The following is a 10,642-nucleotide window of genomic DNA, read 5'->3' as shown; positions in this document are numbered from 1 at the left end:
TACCTCCCTTCCTCCCTCCCTCTCTCCCTCCCTCCCTCCTTCCTTCCTTCCTTCCTTCCTTCCTTCCTTCCTTCCTTCCTTTTTTTCTGCTTGCTCTAGAGATTTGCACACATTTTGGGGTACATATTCCACTATGGTGATAATGATTTTCTTCTTGTGAAATGAGGTTTAAGATAGCAATGCATTATTGCGGGCTTTGAGAAATCAAAATCTCCAAGAAATCTTTTTCCTGGCAGTAGATTGCCTAGGTGAACATGAAACTGAAATTTGCCCTTATAATAGGTAAATAAAGAAAATAATATTCCCATGCATTCAAAAGAGCACTGCAGAATTTTGATTCTGATTCAGATCTGTTTTATAACTGGATTGAAAACTGTCAAAATTATTTTCTTTTAGGAGAAATGTGTCCACATATACAGGATCCTTTAAATGGTGAAGCAGTCCTTGCAAATGAGTCTTACGCATTTGGTTCTGAGATACACTTTATTTGTAACGAGGGGTAAGTTGCTCCTTAGAGGAAATAAGGGAAATGTTAGTAATTTTATTTTTGTTTTGCTTCTCTTCTTAAGCTTTCCTGTAAACTTAATTTTGCTTTCTATGTGGCAAGTTATACTTCTAGCCAAACAACTCCTGGATGTTTTATGGAGATAGGCAAGATATTAAAGTAAATAGAAAGTAATTGATACTGAAGGAAAGCAAAACTGCTTGTTATTTCTGACAATAAGTCTGTTGTAAGCATTAAGAATGTAGTAATCATGAGAATTTATGCTTCACAACTGAGTGTCCCCTATTTAAATCCGCCAACTCTTAGAATTTAAGTAGGGCTCACAAAAAAGAGAAATAGAATTGCCAACTACAGATACGCTTGTATCCAGATGACTCTGTTAAGTGTTACCAAACCAAAACTGACCTGGTTAGCCTTTACCATCATGTTGATCAAAATCTCTCAGTTGAAAAACCTTATTTTTGAGACTGCTACAATGTGAAGCATCTCAAAAACCAGTACTGAGCGCTCAGTAATAGCCTTTGTTCTGTAGAGATTTTGAAGTCGTATATATTGGAGATACTAGACATTTGAGATAAATGTGCATTTAGAGAGTAAATGTAATTTTCTGTCCATTTTATCTTGCTAAAACAGAACACTTGAGGCTAGGCATTTATAAAGAAAATAAATTTATTTGGCTCATATTTCCAGAGGCTGGGAAGTTCAAGGGGATGGCAGTAGTGTCTGGCAAGGGCTTTCATGCTGCATCATAATATGCTGGAAAGTGAAAGGGAAATGTAGCACCTGCAAAAAAGACAAAGCACAAGGGAGGGGCTCTCGCTTTATAACAATGTGCTCTTGTGGTGACGAATCCAAGCCTACAAGAATGAGAGCACATTCCCTCAAGAATTAATGAACACCCTCTAGAAAGGCATTATCCTGCTTAATGACCTAATCATTTCTTAAAGGCCCCACCACCTGTCAGTGCTGTTACACTGGCAATTAAATTTCAATATGAGTTGGTAGAGACAAACCAGATTCAAACGATAGCAGAAATACACCATAATATAGAAAAAGTGAGTGAGTCTTGGAGGAAAAATCAGCTGTGACTACGTACGGCAACTGACAGTTTTTAAAATTTGGTCAAGTAGAAATATTGGAATATTCAGTTGACACATACTGCTTGCTCGGCACACCGAGTGATACCAAAACTTTAAGGCACCGACCTTCCTAAAAGAAGTTCTAACCTTATTGAGAGACAATATATACTGAAAGCTATAAAAGCAAAGTCCTAAATGAGGAATACCAGATAAGTAGAATTATTCATGATGATTAAGAGTCCAGAAGGAGGAGAGATTTCTATGAATTTAAATCAGGGAAGATTTCATTGAGTACAGGGGTATACTTAATGAAAGTATTCCTATACTCAATGAACTATTCCTAGAAATACACTCTGTTCTAAATAATATCAATAGGAGCTAAAACTTATGTAGCACTAACTATGTGCCAAATGCTAACTTATCTAATCCCCTAAACAACCCCATGTACTGTTATCCCCTTTTAATCAATTAGGAAACTGAGTGAAGGAACTTTAAGTGATTTACCCAAGCTCAAGAAACTAGGTAAGTTGAGAAGCAGGGACTTGAATCTAGGCATTCCAGCTCTAGGGCCTGTTCTCTCTACACAGTCCTTGTCCTTACTGTGCAAAGTGGTGTGAGAAAAGGCACAGAAATGAATGTGTAATGTGATTGCAGGAGGCAGCAAAGAGACTGGGAAGAAAGGCACAGCAGATTTATTTAGACATCTTTGCTCTTGGCCAATATGTATTCAAATGGAGAAACTCTATTTGATTAAATTGCAGATTTATTTAGCACTTTCATTATATAGTATGTTGTTTAAGAAACTACCTCCTCAAACTACTGCAGTATAGAAAAGAAACCATATAAAAAGTTCCTTCATTATTACGTGTGTCTTATTAATTGCTATGTAAAACAGTAACCCTTTCTTTTCTCATTTAGTTATTACTTAATTGGTAAAGATATTCTATATTGTGAACTTAAAGACACGGTAGCAGTTTGGAGCGGTAAGCCCCCAATATGTGAAAGTAAGTAAATTCTTTTTTTTTTAAATTTAGACCAGTAGTCCTCAAAGATTTTTGCCTCAGGAAACCCTTTACACTTTAAGATTAACAAAGATCCCATGGGTTATATCTATTGGTATTTATCATATTGGAATTCAAATGGAGAGGTTTTAAATAATTATTGATTCGTTTTGGTTTTGTTTTGTTTTCCTAAGACAGACTCTCGGGCTATTTCCCAGGCTGGGGTGCAGTGGCACAATCTCAGCTCACTGCAGCCTCAGCCTCTCCAGTAGCTGGGACTTCAGACGTGTGCCACTATGCCTGGCTTTTTGTAATTTTTGAAGAGACGGGGTTTTGCCATGTTGCCCAGGCTGGTCTTGAACTCCTGTGCTCAAGCAGTCTGCCTCCGTGGGCCTCCCAAAGTGCTGGGATTACAAATGTGAGCCACCCCACCTGGCCTGATTAATTTGTAAGGATAGATGCAATGCAAATTAACATATGTAATATTTTTTATGAAAATAAAATTTTCCAAATAAAATAAAATCAGTGAGAATAGTGGCATTGTTCACATTTTTTGCACATCTCTTCAACATCATGCAAAGCCATGCTAAGCATCTGGAAAAAAATCAGTGTATTCTTATTAGGATCAGAGTGAAAAAAGACGATAATATTTTGGTGGCATTGTGAACCACCAATTTAGATAATGAATATATTTATAAATTGCAAAGGATTTCTCCACCAGCACTGAGTTAAGCATATTTTCTCATTAATTGTCAGCATTTCTTGTGATGACTAGAACAGAAATTAGCATGGCCTTGCAAATAAATATAGGCATATTAGGCCGTTTTTGTATTGCTGTAAAGAAATACCTGAGACTTTGTAATGTATAAAGAACAGAAGTTTAATTCGCTCATGTTTCTACAAGCTCTACAGGAAGCATGATGCTGGCATCTGCTGGGGGTTTGGGTAGACGTTGGGAAACTTAATGATCATTGGGAAAGATAAAGGGGGAGCAAGGTGTCTCACGTGGCAGGAGCAGGAGCAAGGTGGGGAGGACGGGAGGCATTGCACACTTTTAAATAACCAGATCTCCCGAGAACTCAGTATCATGAGAACAGCACCAAGGGGATGGTGCTAAACAACTCATGAGAAATCTACCCCCAAGATTCAAACACTCCCACCAGGCCCCATCTCCAACACTGTGGACTCCAATTCCACATGAGATTTGGTGGGGTCACCGATCCAAACCATGTCAATAGGCATTTATACTTTAAGAAAATGAGATTTGTTCTGAAAGTTAGTTACTACATTAATGGTTTGAATTTGGGATAATTTATTTGCTCATAGAAACCTTCTTTTAAATCTATATTGAATTCACAACCAGCTGGTAGAAACCCTATATTGATGAATTTATTGAAGACATAGAAATTTTACTAATGCTATCTTCATCTTTTACATTTCCTTTCCTCATTTTCTTCATTTTTAAGAGGTTTTGTGTACACCACCTCCAAAAATAAAAAATGGAAAACACACCTTTAGTGAAGTAGAAGTGTTTGAGTACCTTGATGCAGTAACTTACAGTTGTGATCCTGCACCTGGACCAGATCCATTTTCACTTATTGGAGAGAGCACGATTTATTGTGGTAATAATTCAACATGGAGTCATGCTGCTCCAGAGTGTAAAGGTAACCTTTCAATTTATTTCCTTCTTCATTTGTAAGTACTCTGGAAACATTTTGTAAATAGTTTTATCTACAAATAAACAAAGCAAGTGTTATGTGCTTCCTCCTCCTGTATAATTGGTTTCTAATTTATTTTAATACAGGTCAATTCAAGTCAAAAAAAGAGTTCTAGCTAGAGTTCCCTATTTCTCACCCCTACATGTTCTTGGCATTTCATTTTATGCAGTGTGAACTACTGTGTATCTGCATGAGTTAGAAGTTTTTGTTTGAAATAACCAAAAAAATAAATCACACACAGTAGCTTAAAGTTTCATCTTGTATTATAAGAAATCTAAGAGTTCTGGCTATGGTAGTGGTAAACTGTAACAGACTAATCATCTCACAAATAAAAATGATAAACTCTGGTTAAAAAACAAAAATTTAAAAGACCAAATGTTTAAGGCACTCTGGAGTGACCAAAAGTATGAAGACCCTGTAGGGGACTTGCCCATTTAAAGAAAGAAATCGCTGAGTAATAACAGTGGTTTAAAAGTATATACTCCCAAAGTACACCTGAAACATTCTCCAAAGTAGACCATATTCTAGACAATAAGACAAATTTTTAACAAACTTCAAAAAAGTGAAATCATTCAAAATATATTATCTGATCACAATAGAATGAAAGTACAAATCAATAACAAAGCCAATCCCCAAAGAACTGGAAAGTATACAGGACACTTCTGAAGAACCCATGCATAAAAGAAGTAGTCAGCAGGGAAATTACAAAGTGTTTTGAATTTAATAAAAACACAACATCTCAAAATATCCAAATATGTAGGATGCAGCTAAAGCATTGCTTACAGGGAAATCATACTTGTGTTAGAAAAAAAGAAAAGTCTCAAATCAATGATCTAATTTTCCACCTTAAGAAACTAAAAAAGAGCAAGTTAAATCCCAAACTAGCAGATGTAAGGAAATGATAAACATAGAGCCAAAATCAATGAAATTGAGAAGAGAAAAAAAAAAGAGGAACTCAATGAAACCAACAGTTGCTACTTGGAGATCAATAAAGTGTGTAAACCTATATAGCCAGACTGACAAAAAAGACGCAAATTAACCAATACCGAGAATGAAAGAAGTGGCAGCCAGGCATGGCACCCCAGCCAGCTTGAAGACCCTGCCCTCCTGCAGCTGGCAGGGGCAGTCACTCCCAGACTTGTCCTTTTAGAAGCTCCAGCTTTACCACTTGCTGGTGGAGCCCAACCACTGCCACAGGGTCCTCAATGCCAACACACCTGGCAGATCCAAGAGGAAATGGCCCAGGATGGGATGTGGTGAACAGTGGCATCCGAGAGTGTGGGGTGGGTGCTGCTCCACTGCCTGGTTTCTGCAGAGATCCTGCCGGTGGCCTGTGCCCACCACACGGGAGCCAGAGGGGGCGTGCCATGCCCCCTGCTTTGGACACTGCTGTATGAAGGGGGCCAGTTTTCAGACCTTTGCTCTGTCACCTCAGCACTGGCACCAGGAGTCCTGACAAGCAGCATCTGGGAGACGGACAGCCCTGGGGAAATAGAGGAGACTTTCAGAAGTATCTAGATACTTGAAATACTGAAGACCAAAAACCCCAGTTTGCATGGAAGAGCTGGCCTCAGACGTGGTCAATTCCTATGATGACCTGGACACACGGTGCTGATCCACACCATGGGAGGTGGCCCTGCAAAGCATTCAAAGGCTTGGCCCTGCAGCCGCCCACCTCCCACCTCCAGCTGCAATTGCGTTCTGACCTGGGCAAGTAGGAACACGTGGTGGAGATCCTGATGGAGATCTGAGCCAGGCACCCCAGAGTGCTGGTCAGACGTGGAGTATGGGATCCAGCTAAGGGAGTCTGGCCAGCCTGTATCCCCCCAGCCTTGCTGGCTCCTCTGCTAATTCCAGCAGGGTCTGTAGCCCCGGACCCGTCCCCTGTCTTCCCCTCTGCAGAGGGTAGGCTGGATGCTGCTCTCAGTGGGAGCTAGGGCTCTCCTCAAAGGCTTTTTGACCTTGGGGCAGTCTTGACATCCCCACAGCCCTGCGCCCCTCGTCCCTTTTCATGTTTCCTGGAGGATGGCAAGCTGCAACTGCAGCAATCTTGTTTAAATTTAGGTAGGTGAATTTCTTAGAATTAAGTTTTATATGTTTTGAGCAATAAATTCTCAAGATATATATTTTCTAATCTTTTTACGTTTTATCTCTGAATATTTTTTATTTTTTTCAATGTATTTTTTTTCTGGAAACATTCTGTGCTGCTACATTAGAGCCTACACAGTTGTAGTTGGTACGTTTCATTCCTTTTGGTTTAAATAAGGGATTTTATTTTGCAGTGAGTTTCCTTGCATTGTTAATGAGTCAACAGCGTTAACGTATGATTTTTTTTTTAATACTTTAAATTTGTGTGCAACCCTTTTCCTTTATGTTCTGTGTTACGGTGAGAGCTTGGTCAAAATAGGGAACACGCACACAGCTGCTACATTTTTTTTTTGTCATTGGAAGATCTGTGCCATGTCTTCCTAGACTGAAGTGTAAATTATGGAGGGTTTTATTTGTCAATTTATATGTAAATGTCATTGAAGGCTAAGGTTAAGTCTTTGGAAATCACAGGCACCAGTTCTCAGATCCCTTCAGGTGGCGCCTTGTGACAGGTGGTGTTCTGGGAGGCTTCTTTTCAGGTTCAGCAGCACAGGCACCTGCTCTGGGCATGGACTGCGCTCCTGGGGTGTGCATGGAGCTGCGGTGCGCCAGTCACACGCGCTTGGAAACAGCATGTGCTGCTAGATTGGAAATGCCTCTGTTGCTCTGTTAAATTGGTGCTGGAGCAAAAACCTAAGGTTAAATTTAAGTCTAGAATGAAAGAAATCTGAATCCATGTAATTAATTGCCGCTTGATCTTGAAAGTCTTGAGAGTCCTGCCTCAGGAAGTGAGGGGGGGTTCCTACACCTTTCACTTTCCTTCCTCACGTCCACTCCACATGTGTTTCTCATGCTTTTTCTAACTTCCCCAGCCCTTAGCCAAAAAGCTTTATATTCTTTTGTGCATATGACCATTCTTTAATATCGGTGATGTAAACTTCACTTGAATAACAAAATTATCCAACAGACAAAAGAATGAAAAAGAGAGTATCACTAAATATCCTGCAGACATTTAAAGGATGATAAGGGAATACTATAAACAACTTTATGCTTACAAATTTGACAACTGAAATGAACAGATTCCTTGAAAGATACAAAATATCAAAACTCACTTGAAGATATAGATAACCTGAATACTCCTATAAAGAAATAAATTTGTAGTTAATAACCTAGTGCAGGCCCAGATGGCTTCGCTGGGGAATTCTGCCAACCATCTAAGGAATGAATTAATAGCAATTCTACACAAGCAGATCAAGAAAGTGCAAGAGAAGGGAACACTTTTCAGCCCATTTTATGATGATAGCATTGTCGTGATACCAAAGCCAGAAAACAAAAACATTATAAGAAAATTACAAATAATATCCTTGATGAACACAGGACCAAAAGTCTTCAACAGAATATTAGCAAACCAAGTCCTGTGATACATAAAAAGAAAAGTAAATCATGACCAAGCAGGATTTACCCTATGAATGCAAGATTAGTTCAAATGCAAAAATTAATCAATGTAATTTACCACATAAGGAGACTATTAAGGACAAAGAAAATCATGTGATTATCTGATTAGATGCAAAAAAACGAAGTGTTTGACAGAATTCATCATCTTATTTTTTCATGATAAAACTTCTCAGCAAACTGGGAACAGAAGGATACTATCTATCTTACCCTGATAACAGACATCTACAAAAATCTCACAGCTAACACTACACTTAATGGTTGAAAAAAATTATACTTAGTGGTAAAAATAACATTGTACTTAGTGGTTAAAAAAACCTTAATTACATTTCTGTCTAATTAATAAAGACCTAATTCTGGAAGGAAAGCAGTGAGGATGTCCACTCTTACCACTCCATTCAGCATTGTACTGGAGATCCCACCCAGTACAATAAGGGAAGAGAAAGCAGTTAGGCACACATATTGGAAAAGAAGGAATAAAAACTGTCTCTACTCACAATGACATGCCACTAAATACCTATTGGAATGGCTGAAATTTAAACACACACACCCCAAACTGACAATACCAGGTACTGACAAGGATATGGAGCAGATGGAACTCTAATATGCTGATGGTGAGAATCAAAGTGAAATGACCACTTTAGGACCTTTTTGGCAATTTCTTATAAAGTTAAACATACTCTTACCATACAACACCGCAACCCAAATAAACTGAAAACATTTTCACACAGAAACTTATATAAGGATGTTCACAGCAGCCTTATTCATAATCACCCCAAACTGCAAATTGCCACACGTTCTTGAGTTGGTGAATGAATGAACCACCTGTGCTACCTCTAAAAGATGGACTCATACTCAGCAATTAAAAGGAATAAACTGATTCATGCAACCACAACACAAATGAATCTTGAAAGCATCATGCTAAGTGAAGCCATACTAAGAAGGCTGTGATTCCATTTATGTGACATTCTGAAAAAGTCCCACTATAGGGATAAAAGTAGATCAATGGTTGGCTGGTTGTGGAAGTGGGAGTGAGGGGGAAGAGGGGTAACTCACAAAAGAGCATGAGGAAATTCTGGAGAGTAATGGAACTTTCCTGTGTCTTTACTATGGTGGTAGTTACATGATTATTTGCATTTGTCAAAACTCATACAGCTGTACACTTGAAAGGATGAATTTTACTGTATGTAAATTATATCCAATAAACTAACCTTTAAAAATATCATTAGGTACAGTTGGACACAACAAAAGATCAGTGAACCTGAAGACAGGTCAATAGAAATTGAACCTTATTTAAGAAGAAATGTTGAAAAAAGAAAGAGGCTTACAGACCTGTGGGAGAGTATCAGGCAGTGAAACATACATGTAATTGGAGTTTCAGAAAGACTGGAGAGAGAATGGTGTAAAATATTATTTGAAAAAATATTGGCCAAAAATTATCCAAATAAGATCCAAAACAACCTCAGATCCAGGAGATTCAGTGAACCTTCAGCAGGATGAATAAATTACTAAAATTTGCCACCACCACCGCCCCTCCTGCAGTAGTTTGGTAAAAACTACCAAACAAAAGTGTAAAAAGCAACCAGTGAGTGGGGAAAACAACAAAAAACCATACTACATTCAGGAGGGCAGGGACAAGAAAGAATGACAGCCAGCCAGGTTTTCTTAAGAAAACATGGTTACAATATGGTTATATCTGTTAGTGCTGAAAGAAAAATAAAACACCCTAGAATTCTATATCAAGGAGAATATATCAGTTAATATTTAAAGTCTTTTAAAAAATGTTTTTAACATCTTGCATTCCATTCCTTGTCTCTGTTCCCACTGGAAATTACTACTTTGTACTACTTTTTCTGTTAAAGCAGATATCCATTAATTCTGAGGTTTCTCTAATTTTCCAGTGGTCAAATGTCGATTTCCAGTAGTTGAAAATGGAAAACAGATATCAGGATTTGGAAAAAAATTTTACTACAAAGCGACAGTTATGTTTGAATGCGATAAGGATTATTACCTCAATGGCAGCGACAAAATTGTCTGTGAGAGTAACAGTACTTGGGATCCCCCAGTTCCAAAGTGTCTTAAAGGTACAAAGGTGATCTTTTTTCCGTCTTGGTTTGTTGTTTTGCTGTTCATTTTAGACTTTATTTCTTTGATATTAACTGTCAGTCATACAGAATAACTGAAAAGAAACAATTTTAGTATTTAACTTTGTCTCGTATTCATTTCTATGCCATATATATGACATGAAAATCACATCAAATCCTGCTGTTGTGATTTTGTGTGCTTTTCCAGGGTTCTTAGCATGTTATGTACATTGCATGGGTATATGCTTTTAATATTTTTATGTATAAAAGTGAATTACAACAACTTTTGGAGTGAATTGAAACATGGGCATTTTATCTAAGTAAGTCAACAGTGGCATTATTCATATAAATGAAATGAGAGCAATAACTCTTAAATGGTTGATCTTCTAACATTGTTTTATTTTCTAGTGCTGCCTCCTTCTAGTACAAAACCTCCAACTATGAGTCATTCAGGTTTAGTAGCTTCTTCCTTATGTCTCAAAAATCTTGTAAATTCCTGGAGAAAATGCCAGCAATAACTCCCAAGTGTTTGGTCCAATCTACATTATTATTTTGTTTTCCAGTGTCGACTTCTCCCACTACAAAATCTCCAACGTCCAGTGCCTCAGGTTTAGTAATATCCTGCTTATATTTTTTCAAAAATCCTTTAAATTCCTGGTGATTTTTTAAAAAAATCCTTCAAATTTCTGGTGGTGTCCACTTATTTTAGTAATGA

At 37.9% G+C, this 10,642-nt stretch overlaps 1 protein-coding gene across 7 annotated transcripts in view; it reads left to right on the top strand.

Moving 5' to 3' along the window:
- The window catches only part of CD46 (CD46 molecule), a 42,717-nt gene that overhangs the window by 5,313 nt on the left and 26,762 nt on the right, over positions 1-10,642 (top strand). For 3 of the 7 annotated variants that reach the window (XM_017888293.1, XM_017888294.1, XM_017888299.1), the window contains exons 3-8: positions 397-499; positions 2,503-2,588; positions 4,052-4,249; positions 9,745-9,927; positions 10,336-10,380; positions 10,491-10,535. In XM_017888293.1, the coding sequence (XP_017743782.1) occupies positions 397-499; positions 2,503-2,588; positions 4,052-4,249; positions 9,745-9,927; positions 10,336-10,380; positions 10,491-10,535 (660 nt within the window). The remainder of the gene's footprint in view (positions 1-396; positions 500-2,502; positions 2,589-4,051; positions 4,250-9,744; positions 9,928-10,335; positions 10,381-10,490; positions 10,536-10,642) is intronic. The other 4 variants (XM_017888295.1, XM_017888296.1, XM_017888297.1 and 1 more) reach the window with 2 other exon arrangements.

This window comes from Rhinopithecus bieti, unplaced genomic scaffold (assembly GCF_001698545.2).
Source record: "Rhinopithecus bieti isolate Rb0 unplaced genomic scaffold, ASM169854v2 scaffold_15813, whole genome shotgun sequence".
Classification (NCBI taxonomy): Eukaryota; Metazoa; Chordata; class Mammalia; order Primates; family Cercopithecidae; genus Rhinopithecus; species Rhinopithecus bieti.
This window is presented reverse-complemented; position numbering and strand designations above follow the sequence as displayed.